Source organism: Hemibagrus wyckioides, linkage group LG26 (assembly GCF_019097595.1).
Source record: "Hemibagrus wyckioides isolate EC202008001 linkage group LG26, SWU_Hwy_1.0, whole genome shotgun sequence".
In the NCBI taxonomy this organism is placed as follows: domain Eukaryota; kingdom Metazoa; phylum Chordata; class Actinopteri; order Siluriformes; family Bagridae; genus Hemibagrus; species Hemibagrus wyckioides.
The window spans coordinates 18808917-18825740 of record NC_080735.1 but is presented as its reverse complement, the minus strand read 5'-3'; the positions used below and the strand labels follow the sequence as shown (position 1 = coordinate 18825740).

The 16824-nt window shown below is 45.8% G+C and overlaps 2 protein-coding genes across 6 annotated transcripts in view; both read right to left on the bottom strand.

The window, feature by feature from the left end:
- Nucleotides 1-6053: 6053 nt before the first annotated feature.
- r3hcc1l (R3H domain and coiled-coil containing 1-like) lies at nt 6054-8923 on the bottom strand. 2 transcript variants are annotated; one of them, XM_058380731.1, is made up of 7 exons: nt 8850-8923; nt 8048-8552; nt 7781-7971; nt 7622-7692; nt 6857-6952; nt 6496-6636; nt 6054-6405 (listed from the first exon to the last, which is right to left on the bottom strand). In XM_058380731.1, the coding sequence occupies exons 2-7, from the start codon at nt 8540-8542 to the stop codon at nt 6353-6355; spliced, it is 1047 nt and encodes a 348-aa protein (XP_058236714.1). In that variant the 5' UTR covers nt 8543-8552; nt 8850-8923; the 3' UTR covers nt 6054-6352. The 2 variants fall into 2 exon arrangements, with proteins under 2 accessions (XP_058236714.1, XP_058236713.1); XM_058380730.1 differs by lacking the exon at nt 6054-6405 and having other exon boundaries at nt 6496-6952.
- Nucleotides 8924-10233: 1310 nt separating this feature from the next.
- The window catches only part of golga7ba (golgin A7 family, member Ba), a 9738-nt gene continuing 3147 nt past the window's right edge, over nt 10234-16824 (bottom strand). For 2 of the 4 annotated variants that reach the window (XM_058380761.1, XM_058380760.1), the window contains exons 2-5: nt 13856-13981; nt 13305-13457; nt 13078-13179; nt 10234-12998 (exon numbers count right to left, since the gene is read on the bottom strand). In XM_058380761.1, the coding sequence (XP_058236744.1) occupies nt 12918-12998; nt 13078-13179; nt 13305-13457; nt 13856-13981 (462 nt within the window). In that variant the 3' untranslated portion in view covers nt 10234-12917. Of the gene's footprint in view, nt 12999-13077; nt 13180-13304; nt 13458-13855; nt 13982-14117; nt 15319-15406 lie in introns of those variants that run through there. The other 2 variants (XM_058380762.1, XM_058380763.1) reach the window with 2 other exon arrangements.

The following is a 16824-nucleotide window of genomic DNA, read 5'->3' as shown; positions in this document are numbered from 1 at the left end:
AGGGTGGGTGTGTGTGGTGTGTATATAGGGTGGGTGGGTGGGTGGTGTGTATACAGGGTATAGGGTGGGTGTGTGTGTGGTGTGTATATAGGGTATAGGGTGTGTGTGTGTGTGGTGTGTATACAGGGTATAGGGTGGGTGTGTGTGTGGTGTGTATACAGGGTATAGGGTGTGTGTGGTGTGTATACAGGGTATAGGGTGGGTGTGTGGTGTGTATACAGGGTATAGGGTGGGTGTGTGTGTGGTGTGGGTATAGGGTGGGTGTGTGGTGGGTGTGTGTGTGGTGTGGGTATAGGGTGGGTGTGTGGTGTGTATACAGGGTATAGGGTGGGTGTGTGGTGTGTATACAGGGTATAGGGTGGGTGTGTGTGTGGTGTGTATACAGGGTGGGTGTGTGGTGTGTATACAGGGTATAGGGTGTGTGTGTGGTGTGTATATAGGGTATAGGGTGGGTGTGTGTGTGGTGTGTATACAGGGTATAGGGTGGGTGGGTGTGTGGTGTGTATACAGGGTATAGGTTGGGTGTGCGGTGTGTATACAGCGTAGAGGGTGTGTGTGTGGTGTGTATACAGGGTATAGGGTGGGTGTGTGTGTGGTGTGTATACAGGGTATAGGGTGGGTGTGTGGTGTGTATACAGGGTATAGGGTGGGTGTGTGTGTGGTGTGGGTATAGGGTGGGTGTGTGGTGTGTATACAGGGTATAGGGTGGGTGTGTGGTGTGTATACAGGGTATAGGGTGGGTGTGTGGTGTGTATACAGGGTATAGGGTGGGTGTGTGGTGTGTATACAGGGTATAGGGTGTGTGTGGTGTGTATACAGGGTATAGGGTGGGTGTGTGGTGGGTGTGTGTGTGGTGTGGGTATAGGGTGGGTGTGTGGTGTGTATACAGGGTATAGGGTGGGTGTGTGGTGTGTATACAGGGTATAGGGTGGGTGTGTGGTGTGTATACAGGGTATAGGGTGGGTGTGTGGTGTGTATATAGGGTATAGGGTGGGGGTGTGTGTGGTGTGTATACAGGGTATAGGGTGGGTGGGGGTGTGGTGTGTATACAGGGTATAGGGTGGGTGTGTGGTGTGTATACAGGGTATAGGGTCGGTGTGTGGTGTGTATACAGGGTATAGGGTGGGTGTGTGTGTGGTGTGTATACAGGGTATAGGGTGGGTGTGGGGTGTGTATACAGGGCATAGGGTGGGTGTGGGGTGTGTATACAGGGCATAGGGTGGGTGTGGGGTGTGGTGTGGGTATAGGGTGGGTGTGTGGTGTGTATACAGGGTATAGGGTGGGTGTGTGGTGTGTATACAGGGTATAGGGTGGGTGTGTGGTGTGTATACAGGGTATAGGGTGGGTGTGTGGTGTGTATACAGGGCATAGGGTGGGTGTGTGGTGTGTATACAGGGTATAGGGTGGGTGTGTGGTGTGTATACAGGGTATAGGGTGGGTGTGTGTGTGGTGTGGGTATAGGGTGGGTGTGTGGTGTGTATACAGGGTATAGGGTGGGTGTGTGGTGTGTATACAGGGTATAGGGTGGGTGTGTGGTGTGTATACAGGGTATAGGGTGGGTGTGTGGTGTGTATACAGGGCATAGGGTGGGTGTGTGTGTATATAGGGTATAAGGTGTGATGTGTGTGTATAGGGTGTAGGGTGTGTGTGTATATAGGATGTGTATACAGGGTATAGGGTGTGTGTGTGTGGTGTGTATACAGGGTATAGGGTGGGTGTGTGTGGTGTGTATATAGGGTGGGTGGGTGTGTGGTGTGTATACAGGGTATAGGGTGGGTGTGTGTGTGGTGTGTATACAGGGTATAGGGTGGGTGTGTGTGTGGTGTGTGTATACAGGGTATAGGGTGGGTGTGTGTGTGGTGTGTGTATACAGGGTATAGGGTGGGTGTGTGTGTGGTGTGTGTATACAGGGTATAGGGTGGGTGTGTGTGTGGTGTGTGTATACAGGGTATAGGGTGGGTGTGTGTGTGGTGTGTATACAGGTTATAGGGAGGGTGGGTGTGTGTGGTGTGTGTGTGGTGTGTCTACAGGATATATGGTGTGTGTGTGTGGTGTGTATACAGGGTATAGGGTGGGTGTGTGTGTGTGGTGTGTATACAGGGTATAGGGTGGGTGTGTGGTGTGTATACAGGGTATAGGGTGTGTGTATGTGTTGTGTGTGTATATAGGATATGTGGATATAGGGTGTGTGTATGTGTTGTGTGTGTATATAGGGTATAGGGTGTGTGTGTGTGATGTGTGTGTATATAGGGTATAGGGTGTGTGTGTGTGATGTGTGTGTGTATAGGGTGTGTGTGTGTATATAGGATGTGTGGATATAGGGTGTGTGTATGTGTGGTGTGTGTATATAGGGTATAGGGGGTGTGTGTATATAGGATGTGTGGATATAGGGTATAGGGTGTGTGTGTGTGTGGTGTGTATACAGGGTATAGGGTGTGTGTATGTGTGGTGTGTGGTGTGTATACAGGGTATAGGGTGTGTGTATGTGTGGTGTGTATACAGGGTATAGGGTGTGTGTGTGTGTGGTGTGTATACAGGGTATAGGGTGGGTGTGTGTGTGGTGTGTGTGTGGTGTGTATACAGGGTATATGGTGTGTGTGTGTGGTGTGTATACAGGGTATAGGGTGGGTGTGTGTGTGTGGTGTGTATACAGGGTATAGGGTGGGTGTGTGTGTGTGGTGTGTATACAGGGTATAGGGTGTGTGTGTGGTGTGTATACAGGGTATAGGGTGTGTGTATGTGTTGTGTGTGTATATAGGATATGTGGATATAGGGTGTGTGTATGTGTTGTGTGTGTATATAGGGTATAGGGTGTGTGTGTGTGATTTGTGTGTATATAGGGTATAGGGTGTGTGTGTGTGATGTGTGTGTGTATAGGGTGTGTGTGTGTATATAGGATGTGTGGATATAGGGTGTGTGTATGTGTGGTGTGTGTATATAGGGTATAGGGGGTGTGTGTATATAGGATGTGTGGATATAGGGTATAGGGTGTGTGTGTGTGTGGTGTGTATACAGGGTATAGGGTGTGTGTATGTGTGGTGTGTGGTGTGTATACAGGGTATAGGGTGTGTGTATGTGTGGTGTGTATACAGGGTATAGGGTGTGTGTGTGGTGTGTATACAGGGTATAGGGTGTGTGTATGTGTTGTGTGTATATAGGATATGTGGATATAGGGTGTGTGTATGTGTTGTGTGTGTATATAGGGTATAGGATGTGTGATGTGTGTGTATAGAGGGTATAGGGTGTGTGTGTGTGATGTGTGTGTGTGTATAGGGTGTGTGTGTGTATACAGGATGTGTGGATATAGGGTGTGTGTATGTGTGGTGTGTGTATATAGGATGTGTGGATATAGGGTATAGGGTGTGTATGTGTGGTGTGTATACAGGGTATAGGGTGTGTGTGTGTGGTGTGTATACAGGGTATAGGGTGTGTGTATACAGGGTATAGGGTGTGTGTGTGTGGTGTGTATACAGGGTATAGGGTGTGTGTATACAGGGTATAGGGTGTGTGTGTGTGGTGTGTATACAGGGTATAGGGTGTGTGTATGTGTGGTGTGTATACAGGGTATAGGGTGTGTGTGTGTGGTGTGTATACAGGGTATAGGGTGTGTGTATGTGTGATGTGTGTGTGTGTGTGTGTGTAGGGTGTGTATGTAAGGTATGTGGTGTGGATATAGGGTGTGTGTATGTGTTGTGTGTGTATATAGGGTATAGGGTGGGTGTATGTGTGACGTGTGTATATAGGGTATAGGGTGGGTGTATGTGTGGTGTGTGTGTGTATAGGGTATAGGGTGTGTGTATGTGTGGTGTGTGTGTGTATAGGGTATGGTGGGTGTATGTGTGACGTGTGTATATAGGGTGTAGGATGTGTGTATGTGTGGTGTGTATACAGGGTATAGGGTGTGTGTATGTGTGGTGTGTGTGTATAGGGTATGGTGGGTGTATGTGTGGGGTGTGTGTATAGGGTATGGTGGGTGTATGTGTGGGGTGTGTGTATAGGGTATGGTGGGTGTATGTGTGGGGTGTGTGTATAGGGTATGGTGGGTGTATGTGTGGGGTGTGTGTATAGGGTATGGTGGGTGTATGTGTGGGGTGTGTGTATGTGTGGGATGTGTGTATAGGGTATGGTGGGTGTATGTGTGGGATGTGTGTATAGGGTATGGTGGGTGTATGTGTGGGATGTGTGTATAGGGTATGGTGGGTGTATGTGTGGGGTGTGTGTATAGGGTATGGTGGGTGTATGTGTGGGGTGTGTGTATAGGGTATGGTGGGTGTATGTGTGGGGTGTGTGTATAGGGTATGGTGGGTGTATGTGTGGGGTGTGTGTATGTGTGGGATGTGTGTATAGGGTATGGTGGGTGTATGTGTGGGGTGTGTGTATAGGGTATGGTGGGTGTATGTGTGGGGTGTGTGTATAGGGTATGGTGGGTGTATGTGTGGGGTGTGTGTATGTGTGGGATGTGTGTATAGGGTATGGTGGGTGTATGTGTGGGGTGTGTGTATAGGGTATGGTGGGTGTATGTGTGGGGTGTGTGTGTGTGGGATGTGTGTATAGGGTATGGTGGGTGTATGTGTGGGGTGTGTGTGTGTGGGATGTGTGTATAGGGTATGGTGGGTGTATGTGTGGGGTGTGTGTATAGGGTATGGTGGGTGTATGTGTGGGGTGTGTGTATAGGGTATGGTGGGTGTATGTGTGGGGTGTGTGTATAGGGTATGGTGGGTGTATGTGTGGGGTGTGTGTATAGGGTATGGTGGGTGTATGTGTGGGATGTGTGTATAGGGTATGGTGGGTGTATGTGTGGGGTGTGTGTATGTGTGGGGTGTGTGTATAGGGTATGGTGGGTGTATGTGTGGGGTGTGTGTATAGGGTATGGTGGGTGTATGTGTGGGGTGTGTGTATAGGGTATGGTGGGTGTATGTGTGGGGTGTGTGTATAGGGTATGGTGGGTGTATGTGTGGGATGTGTGTATAGGGTATGGTGGGTGTGTGTGTGGGATGTGTGTATAGGGTATGGTGGGTGTGTGTGTGGGGTGTGTGTATAGGGTATGGTGGGTGTATGTGTGGGGTGTGTGTATAGGGTATGGTGGGTGTATGTGTGGGGTGTGTGTATAGGATATGGTGGGTGTGTGTGTGGGATGTGTGTATAGGGTATGGTGGGTGTATGTGTGGGATGTGTGTATAGGGTATGGTGGGTGTATGTGTGGGGTGTGTGTATAGGGTATGGTGGGTGTGTGTGTGGGGTGTGTGTATAGGGTATGGTGGGTGTGTGTGTGGGGTGTGTGTATAGGGTATGGTGGGTGTGTGTGTGGGATGTGTGTATAGGGTATGGTGGGTGTGTGTGTGGGATGTGTGTATAGGGTATGGTGGGTGTATGTGTGGGATGTGTGTATAGGGTATGGTGGGTGTATGTGTGGGGTGTGTGTATAGGGTATGGTGGGTGTATGTGTGGGGTGTGTGTATAGGGTATGGTGGGTGTATGTGTGGGGTGTGTGTATAGGGTATGGTGGGTGTATGTGTGGGGTGTGTGTATAGGGTATGGTGGGTGTATGTGTGGGGTGTGTGTATAGGGTATGGTGGGTGTATGTGTGGGGTGTGTGTATAGGGTATGGTGGGTGTATGTGTGGGATGTGTGTATATAGAAATAAAACAGAACGTTGGCCTGCTCAGGTCTACTGTACCCTGACCAGGCATAACATTATGACCACCTGCCTAATATTGTGCTGGTGCTGCTAAACCAGCCCTGACCCGTCCTTCACTGTGTATTCTGACCCCTTCCTATCAGAACCAGCATTAACTTCAGCAGTTTGAGCAACAGTAGCTCGTCTGTTCGTCAGTTATTTATTTATTTATAAGTCGTACCACATTGCAGTCGTTCATAAGAAAGATGTACAGAGCATTGAAAAGTCAGACCTGAGGATCTTGGGCAGTTTTGCTCCACAGTGAGATTGTTCATCAGTTTTCAGTTGAAGTTGTGAATCTCGATCTTTCTGGATGATGGTCAGTAAAAATGAAGCACTTTCTCAGCAGGACAGCTCGCTAAACTCCAAGACCAGATTTTATTTCTGTTTAAAACTTTTATTCAAATCACAGTTGAGTTTTTTACAGCAGTGCTTCACGGGTCAGAAACAAACACTTAAAAAGTGTTAATAAAAAAAACACACACGCAGCGCCGTGTGTCATTTGGCATCAGAAGAAAGAAGCTTCGGGTTTAGAGTTTAAAGCTGTATAAAATATTTACAAATCTGGAAATCTCAACACACACACAGTTTACAAAAGGAACAGAAACAAGTGTTGAGTGAACAGTGTTATAGACATGTGTGTGTGTGAGAAAAGGTAGTGGAGCTGCTTGATCTTCACCTCCCTTCCCAGGCGTCTTCTCGCTGCTTGGCTGCCAGTCGCTTTTGTTCTACAGAAAAGCAAAAGGTTTAAAAAGTTAAATGTGTGTGTGTGAGAGAGACTGTGTGTGTGTGAGACTGTATTTTTGTGTGTTAGTTACCCCTAGCTTGTCGTAGCTGGTTCCTCTCGGCCTCTCGTTCCTCTCGGCTTTGTGTGCTCTTGACCCCGAGAGCGCCGGTCACCAGGCGGCGAGCGAGAGCTGCACTGGTCTGAGGACGCTCTTTAGCTGGCAGGAGATAATCTACAACACCAGGCTGTGTGTTAGTGTTCAACCCCCCCCCCGAGAATACACACACAACTATAACACACTGTACTGCAACAACTCGCACACAAATAAAAGCAGTCTGTGCATAAATATTCACACACACACACCCCGCCCCCATAAATACACCCTTCATGGGGTGAATACTTTTGCACAGGGTTGGTGGGTTGATGGGGGGGTGAATATTTGGAGCCAGTACCTGAGGAGGCGCGAGCTTTGGCTTTTGTTGCTGAGGAGGATTTGGAGAGAGGACGAACCTTCAGCATGGGGTGTTTGGTCCTCAGAGCATCTCGCGCTACACACACAAAGTAAATCATCATCTACAAACACGTGAATCAGCTCACTACAGCTCCTGAGACGTTCAGAGCTCTTGTGTTAGATGTGATTGTGGTATTTTTACTGTCTGGGTCTGAGGTTTGTGTGTTACTAAATTGCATCATCACTCCACATCATCATGATGATGTGTAGCACATGTAACCAAACCTGAACATCTCACAGTGACACCTGCTGGTCAGGTGTGTACAGGTCAGGTGTGTACAGCATTCAATTCAACTCGGTTTTATTTCTGTAGCACTTTTAACACTGGACTTCGTCTTACAGCAGCTTTACAGAACCTCAGAAATATAGCACAAAACGTTCAATATTAATATTCGTCTTATATCTAAATTTATTCGTATTTATCCCTAATGAGAAGCCTGAGGAGACTGGGATGAGGAAAAACTCCCTGAGATGATATGAGGATGAAACCCTGAGAGGAACCAGACTCAGAACCTCATCCTCACCTGAGTGACACCAGAGAGTGATTAAAACAACAAGATTTATTATTCAAGTGAATTATTCAAGACTTTTTGGCCTTGTGTGTTGGATTTCAGTCATACAAGTGTGTGTGTGTGTTTATCGCCTGTGCGATATGTGTGAAAATGTTGTTTATGTGAATGTGTGTGAAAATGTTTTTAAAACCGACCTGCAATGGGACTGGAGAAGAGGCCGAGGGCGTGTGTGTCATCGATCCACTTGATGTCAAAGCCTTTCTGCCTGAAAAACACACACACACACATTAATAGTGGTGAATTTAGGAGACCTGGACAGCAGAAAGGACACACTAAGAGTGGACAGAGCATACTGATAGGAGCAGAAGGCTCGTATTAAATCCTCGGTTTTGAACTCGGTGGGAAAGTCGTAGATCTCCACGATATGCGACAGCTCGTCCTCCCTTAGCTCCACCTCCTCCTCGTCCTCCGGCGTCCAGTTATAGTAGTCGAACCGCGGCTCCTGAACGGACGCCTTGTTACGCTGCCCCGTCTTCTGAGAGATCTGAAACAGGAAGCGTTTCTGAAAGACATCACAGCAGAACACACTGGAACTAGACACACAGGGTACAGGGCTCTACCTCCTCCAGCAGGTGTGGGTTGAGACATTCTCCATCATCGGTGAACAGAGAATCCCAGTTATCACCTTCCTCCCGCTCCTCCTCTTCCTCCTCCGTTTCTGCCGTCTTTATCTCACTAGTCGTGTGGGTCGTGGTGCTCACATCCTCAGAGGAGATCCTCTGGTCTACATTTTCCTTTTCTACACCTTTCTCTTCCGCTCCTCCCTTCGAGTTTGGCTCGTCGTCCCCGTCAGGAAGCCCTTGGTCCCCGGTGTCCTTCTTATCTCCACTTCTGTCCTTCTTGTTCTTGGAGTTGTATTTCCGGGATTTATCAGTGTACCTGGGTCTCCCTTTGGGTTTCTTATCCCCCTCCGTTTGAGGCTTTTCTCTAGAATGGGGCTGGCTTCCACCTTGTCGTCCCTTGGGTACATAAATCGCCATGTCAGGCTTCCGGTCACGTGACTGAGCTGAGGGTTTGGGTTCTGCCTTTAACTGGCTGCTTTCCTCCATCACCATATAGAACTTTCTGGGGAAGAAATCAGATCCTTAACTCATTATCTGTCAACAGATTACACATCCGAATGGTTTATAAATCAGTTAAGCAGTTTAATATTTAACAATATATCATAACACACACAGAAACTAGGCTAGTTTCAGCCAGGCTAGCTGCACGCGCTATCACTCCCTTATCATTTTCTCTCTGAAAAACCGAAACAAATCACAAACGCCTTTACGAAATATTGCAGTGTTATACTCTAGATTTTATTCTGCGTCAATTTTATTTCTTTACGTTAAACAGAGGCTTGTTTTTTCGTGCACAAACCTTTCAGCACACAAAGACGCCAAAATGTTGAAACCATAACCGGATGTTTTTGGTCGCCGCGTGATGACGTCGCCATTGACGGACGCCGCGTCTGCTTTTCATGGGATTTGTAGTTTTTTCTTTATTTCTCCTGACTAGCCAAACTACGCGGGAAAAGATATTAATATGGTTATCGCATCTACAAAAAAACAACAACAAAATGTGTTTTGAAACCGTATAATAAGTAGCACGAAGCTATATCTACATTTTCTGGTGATTTATTTACTACCACAAGAGGTGAAAATGGTCAAATCGTGTGCTAGCATAAAGTTACAGTGAGAACCGTAAAGTATAGGACAGATCGATGGCTATAAAGTAAACAAACAATATATCAATATATAACAAGTTTTCAGGGGAAAGTCTGTATCTCATACACACTCTAGCTATAGAAAGAGTGTTCATCTTTGCTCAGTAAACATTTTGTCACGTTGGTGTGATCGTGTTAGCATCTGAACTCAACAGAACTCTGTTTATAAACCTGAACCTACAAACCCTTTAAAACAAGACAGAAGCTTCAAATCCTGTAAAAACAAACAACTGAAGGAAGATCTAGTTTTATTGAGTAGTAAACAAGACAAGTGTTGCACTGCTTTGTCACGTTGTTGTCATCAGGTGTGTTCACGTCCGAGAACATGGGCTACGTGGACGTCACCTGTGTTCTGACCCCTCTTGACCGAGTTAAGAGTCAGGTGTCGGATTTCTCTCCGTTCCGTTCACGCCGGACTGCAGATGGAGTGACCAGATGATGTCGTGTCACTAATTTCTGCATTCATTGAAGAATCATGATCATCCAAAATGGTCAGAACATTTTACATGAAGAAGGACGATGTTGTGAAAACATTTACAGCAGATAGAACTGAACAGTTTTCATCAGATTAGAAAACAGCAGGTTATCATTTAGAATCTGTTGGATTTGTGGTACAAAACAGTAGTGATTAGTGATTAATCGTCTGAATCAGTGGTGATCAGTGATTAGTCTGAATCAGTGGTGATTAGTGATTATTCTGGAACAGTGGTGATCAGTGACTAGTCTGGAACAGTGGTGATCAGTGACTAGTCTGGAACAGTGGTGATCAGTGATTAATTGTCAGAAACAGTAGTGATCAGTGATTAGTCTGGAACAGTAGTGATCAGTGATTAGTCCTCAGGATCATCAGCTCAGTCAGGTTTAGTTTCGTTGGAGAGTTTTGAGTGAGATGAAAATTCAGATCCAGATCAAACCCAAAGAAGTGAAAGTAAAACACATTTTTGGATGAAAGGAGAAAATTGTGTACATTTTGTGAAACAGAACAAATATGTCTTTCTATACATATTAAAATGAAGACTAATCACAGACAAGGCAACAGATTGTTCAAGTTCTTTATTGTGGTATGCAGAGAAGCATGTGGCACTGTATCTGAACTTCTGCCTTTTCCTGTGTGTCTCCATCCTGGTGTGGTAATGGATAATCCGTGATCTGTGTTTCTGTTTCCCGTCTCTCTACACCTCAGAGAGACACACTCCATGTTTCAGACTGCAGGTTGTAATCAAACCCATCCACACTTTTGCATAATCATGAGCCAGTTCTCTGGTCAGGGAATGGAAGCTCGTATGGAGGAGTAGGGAGGGTTTAGCTAGTGGCAGTGTCAGGGCACGCTGAAGAGGTGGCGTCTGCCTGCTCACGCCCGGCCACGTGACGAGCAGGAACACAGACGTGTATAACGTGAGACGTGATGTGGCAGTGGAAGCTTTATGATGAGATGAGAGTGTGATGAATGATCCTGTTCTACTCACATCTGGAATCCTGAGTTTCTCTAAACTGACCTGTCTGTATATCCTGACTATCGCCATCCAGCTCCACTACAGAGGTACGTGATGTGGTTTCAGCGTGTGGAAGACCCGGAACTCTCTGGAAGCTCTAAACAAAGTATAGAATAAATAACACTGGTTCTAAACTACTGCAAATCCCTGTGATATTTTCCAGACGATAAGCTGCTCCAGATTACTAATCCCTTTCCTCTGAACATCTGCTCAAGTGCTAAAGATAAATTCTAACCTTTAAGGGTTCCACTTCGGGGGAACTTTTCATACACTATATTACCCAAAAGTTTTGGGACACCCCTCCAGATCACTGAATTCAGGTGTTGTTTTTCAGGGGTTGGGCTCGGCCCCTTAGTTCCAGTGAAAGGAACTCTTAATGCTTCAGCTTCATACCAAGACATTTTGGACAATTTCATGCTCTTTGTGGGGACAGTTTGGGGATGACCTTCCTGTTCCAACATGACTGCACACCAGTGACCAAAGCAAGGTCCATAAAGACATGGATGAGTGAGTTTGGTGTGGAGGAACTTGACTGACCTGCACAGAGTGGAGCAGAGACTGAGAGCCAGACCTTCTCGTCCAACATCAGTGCCTGACCTCACAAATGTGCTTCTAGAGAAATGGTCAAAAATTCCCATAAACACACTCCTAAACCTTGTGGAAAGCCTTCCCAGAAGAGTTGAAGCTGTTATAACTGCAAAGGGGCGGGGCAACTCCATATTACATTCATGTGCATGTAAAGGCAGACGTCCCAAAACTTTTGGCAACATAGCGTATTTCTATGTAAAACTTCACAACAAAAATAAAACAGCCTTCTTTGAAATTGTTCTGATTAGAACCCAGTTAGAATTCTAAAGGGTTCTCTTTATTTTGACTTTTGGAGGAATGTTTAAAAGTTCTATATAAATCCCTATTTTTCAAAGGGTTTCTCCTGATGATCTAGGCAGAAGCCAAACACCCTTATTATACAGATTATACTCTTTAACCAGCCTTCCTAAAGGGTTCTGGGAGAAGATCTTTACAGGTTCTGTGTACAGGAGGGTCTCACTTCCAGAAACCTCATCTCAGCTTGGAGTGAGATCGGATTTGGTTCTTTGTTACTTAATAATAAATAACAGCACGTCTACACGGCTCTGATCCCGGATTGGTTCTACATCTGATTCTTCCGAGCCGACCGTCGTGCATAAAAATCATCATCGCACAAAGGAACAGGAAAAAAAGGAAAAGTGCAAACATGGCCGACTCCTGACCCGCTGTGGAAGACTCTCTTCTGCTCTTCATCAGCTCTACAGGCTGCTACATAACAACACACAGGTGCAACAGTGAAAATCATGCAAGTGTGTGTGTTTAAGTGTGTGTGTGTGTGTGTGTGTGTGTGAGTGAATGTAGTCTCTCCAGCAATGAGAAGGTGATAGAGGGTGTGTCCTGAGAAGCTCATGTGCAGTGATTGGAAGAGGGTCAGTCTGCAGATCTAAGAATGGTGGGCGTGATTTAGAGTAAGTGGGTGTGGCTCATGTTAAATGGGCATGTCTGTTAGTAACACAATGACACGCTCCTCTGACATCATCATGACAAGCTTGTCAGGGTATCTGTCCTGACCTCAACCCCATAGAACACCTTTGGGATGAATTAGAGCAGAGACTGAGAGCCAGACCTTCTCATCCAACATCAGTGCCTGACCTCACAAATGTGCTTCTAGAGGAATGGTCAAAAATTCCCATAAACACACTCCTAAACCTTGTGGAAAGCCTTCCCAGAAGAGTTGAAGCTGTTCTAGCTGTAAAGGGTGGGACAACTCCATATTACATTCATGTGCATGTAAGGGCAGATGTCCCAAAACTTTTGGCAATATAGTGTAAAATAGTGACAGTGTTCTGTGGCAGTGATGTGAAAATAGGAGCTAGATGTTAAAATGGAGAACGTCTAAAGAATCTCTGGTTTGTTTCTCTCTAAAGGAACCAGTGAAGGTCCTCCATAGAACCCTGACTATCAGTGAAGATTACTATCCCTTTAGAAACTCTAACACTGGACACAGAAATGCAAATTAACCTGTCCAAATATATGGACACAAAGCCACACCCACTCTCGTGGTGTGACCTGCAGATGGACCTGTGTTGGTGACTGTGATGTTTGTGTCTCTTCTGCTTGAAACCAGCGAATGTGTCCATTCACAGAGGAGGAAGGTGAAGACATAAGTGTGTGTGTGTGTGTGTGTGTGTGGGAAGATCATCATCGTCCACTGCTACTGGTGGTGCTGCTTCCTGAACTTGATCCACTGGAACCTCTGTCTTCATAGATACTGATTTCAATCTGACACACAAGAGTCAAGGCAAAATACACACACACACACACACACACATACACACACACACACAGTCAGGAAGGATACAACTCTCATGCCTCTCTCTATAGGGTCAGTAATGAGGAGGCCTCTGGGAGCGTAGATCTTCTCATTCTGCTCCTGAATGTACCGAGAGATCTTTTTCAAGACCTACACACACACACACACAGAAGAAAAGAGTGTGTGTGTAAGAGAGAGAGCGAGAGAACAGAGGTTTAAACAGTGTTGAATACACACACACCAACATGCACACACACACACATACACACACACACCTTTTCGTAGCGTGTCTCCATGCAGAGGAAGATGAGGTAGGCTGTGATGCAGGCGAGACAGCCCTCGAGGTAGGCGTGGCCTCCAATCTTCTCCGCCTCCGCATAGTAATTATTCAGCGTTTTCACCGTGTCCTCAAACAGAGTCTTCTCAATCTGACCAATCACACACAACAGCTGAGTCAACCAGCCAATCAGAACAATGCAGGAGACAGTTCTCTCTCTCTCTCTCTCTCTCTATCTCTAGCTGTTCTTCTATCTCTCTCTGTCTCTCTCTCTGTCTCTCAGCAGGACGTTTGTGTCTCTCTGTAATTGTATCACTTCATAATTCCTAATTTAGTGTTGTTACAGATATCAGTCATTATTTAATTCCAGTTGTGTGTGTGTGTGTGTGTGTATATGTGTGTGTGTGTGTGTATTCAGCACTGTTTAAACTCTAGGGAATTTGAATCTCCTGAATACAGCAGTCTCAAAACAGCACAATCAAGCTTTCTATTATCTCTCTCTCTCTCTCTCTCTCTCTCTCTCTCTCTGTGTGTGTGTGTGTGTCTCACCCGGCTGTCCAGTTCGGAGGGGAATTTGGTCTGGAATTTGCAGACAGTTCCTTCGGTGTAATCTCTCTGGATGAACACTTTATTAGCCAGAGATGCGCTGTGCCTCAGCTCCTGTAGGTTATGGAACTTCACACACACACACACACACACACACACACACACTGTCAGTTCACTGCATGCAGATTGCATTCATATTTTTGTTAAGTTAGTTTCACAGCTTTCACAGAGCACACACACACACACACACTAATATATCTAGTACCATAGCAGGCAGAAACCTGTCAGAACCCTGACACTATTTTCCCAGCCTTGATCTCTTTGCTGTTTCCATGTCAGCCGTCACCTTGTGGTTCTGTGTGGTGATGAGAGACGTGACATCACGTGTGTCTCCTCAGCACCGGCTTTATTAATGATAATAATAAACACAGTCATTATCATAGTCCACAACGGGTCCAGGGCAGGGATAAACACCTAAAATGAGTTTATAGGATTGTGTTCTGTGTCTCAGTGTCAGTGTAATGACCATGACATCATCATCATCATCATGTCTTGAACTTTCATCCCTGGAGCGTCTGGTGTTTAAAATGTCCGACGCAACACGCTGCTCTGTACAACTGGATGTGATTCCTCAACCCCAAGTCCCTGACCTCTGACTGACCTCTGAGTGCCGCAGTCTCACAGCCACGGCAACGCTCACGATATTGAAGAGACATTATCTCTCTCGACCCCTCGCCTCATCCTTCACTGAGGACACGGCTGGACGTCCTGCACCCGGAAACGTTACGGTTATACACCTTATACACTAGACCAGAGGTTCTGAAAGGTCCAAACCTGAATCTTCATCAGTGTTAAAGGTCCAGAACAACTGGTCATTACATAACGTGGGTGAAGTGTGTGATTGGACAGTGAAATTTTCTTCCATTTCTCTGACGTCTCCTGTCTCTCCTTTTCCCTCAAAGCGTCACTAAACACTCCTAAACTAGCTCTGTACCAGAGAATGGCTTCTTGTCTAAGTCCCAGGACACTGGGAAAGATTCTGTAGCTCTCTGTCTCTGTCTGTCTCTCTCTCTCTCTTTCTCTGTCTCTCTCTCTCTCTCTCTCTCCTTCTCTCTGTCTTTCTCTCTCTCTCTCTCTCTCTCTCTGTCTGTCTGTCTCTCATATGAAGCACCACTAGCTGTTGTAGTTCCGCAGTCCTTACCTCTGAGTTTTGTGGATTCAAAATGTCTGGGTTTTGTTTCATAGTGGTGTTTGTACAGTGGCCAAGACATGCAAAACAAATAAACAAATCAGAAAACAAATAAACAAATCTTGTTATTGTCTTCTGCACTTCTTGGCCACCGTATGTTTGACTTTTCCCCTCTTCACAGCTCCAACTGTCTCGTTACAAATCAAACAGAACGTCTTGGTGCTGGATCAGGGCAAAATGAACACATATCTCGATTACCCCGCCCAGTTACCCCGCCCAATTACCCTGCCCAATTATGTCAAACGTCATATGCTCTCTGAATGTCATGACAACAACGTCATGCAGGAAAACTTTTAATATCTCACCTTCTCTTTCATTTCAGACCGTCTTCAAAAAGACATAAAAAACTAATCCAATGATTTCCAAGTGTAACCCGTGTTTATCAGAGCAGGAAATCCACACTTTTAATCCCGTACACACAATTTGTTCTCCTGAAATACAAAATGGAGGCGGGTCCAGATTCAATTCACTCCAGATCCGGACTTTGAGAAGTGACGCTAGCAAGGCGGCCATCTCGCAGAACCAGTACCGTTTTTTTAGCTCACTGACCAGCTTGGTATCATTTCAACATGGCATCATTCCTGAAGCTTGAAACTTGGCAGACGTTTCGTGAAATTCACAGATCTACAGATTATTGCAGCTATAAATTGTGATGATGAATATGACGATGAAGAAAGAAGACGTGTTAACTTCATGCTGCTCTCTATAAAACCAAATCTAAAAAAAGCTACGCTAACAAAAAAGAACGGACGAGAAAACATGAAACCGAGGCTCAGATTTAAAGATGCTGGATAAGACAACAATAATAACCAACATACAAACTACTGGATCTCTAAACACAGACCAGCTGGAAAGCAGTGGGCAGTGGTGTCCAAACTTTATCAAAAACATGAAGATAGGACTCATAGCTCTGGTGGAAAAATAAACAAAACTCTAAACATGGATATACGAGTGACTTGGCTACCATTAAAGAGGATATCATGCGTCTTTATTATTATTTTTTTCATCAAGTCGGTTATTTAAGAGCTCCAGAACTACATCATCATGTAGGATAGATAAATCCAGACAGCACAAGTCGATAAGCGAGCCTCAGATTGTTAGTTATATCTGGATGTGATTAACAGGAAGGAGGCTGCACTCCGGCTGATTTACCGCTCCACAGCTGCTCCGTGACGCTGCCGCATGCCGTGGGGGTCGAGTATGAAACCTGTCACGTGTGATGGATGTGAATGTTCCACTCTCTCTCTCTCACTCTCTCTCTCTCTCCGTCTCCATCTCTCTCTCTCCGAGTGTGTCGCAGCGCCGCTAAACGCTCCGGCCTGTTGATACTAAACGCTTCATTAATAATGGATGCAGAGCTGCTGCCGTCGGCCAAATCCTGTCCAAAACCACAACCGATCGATAACGCCCGAGGTGATACTGGTCTGAGGAGTCGTTTTATACCAGCACAACCCCCTATATACACACACACACACACACAGCTCATCCTGAAGCTGTCATCATGGTGTCTTTGATTTATCTCAGAAAGCTGCAGCTCCTAAACAGCCAGCGTTCTTCCTCTTGGACTGATTCACTGTGAGGATATCACAGCAGGCTTTCTGCTCTAAAGTGGCAGAAAAAGACCAAAGTTCAGCAGGGTTCCTCCACTGGTCCAGCAAAGAACCAAGAACTGTAGTTTAAACTTCAAGAAATTGGCCCAAAAGTGGCAACTACAGCCCGAGAT

Coding starts and splice junctions, on each gene's coding strand:
- r3hcc1l (XM_058380730.1), bottom strand. CDS start 8,542: ATGGTGATGGAGGAAAGCAGCCAGTTAAAGGCAGAACCCAAACCCTCA. Junction 7,693..7,780: donor CGAGCCTTCTGCTCCTATCA/GTATGCTCTGTC, acceptor TGTGTTTTTCAG/GCAGAAAGGCTTTGACATCA. Junction 6,953..7,621: donor CTTCTCCAGTCCCATTGCAG/GTCGGTTTTAAA, acceptor TTGTGTGTGTAG/CGCGAGATGCTCTGAGGACC.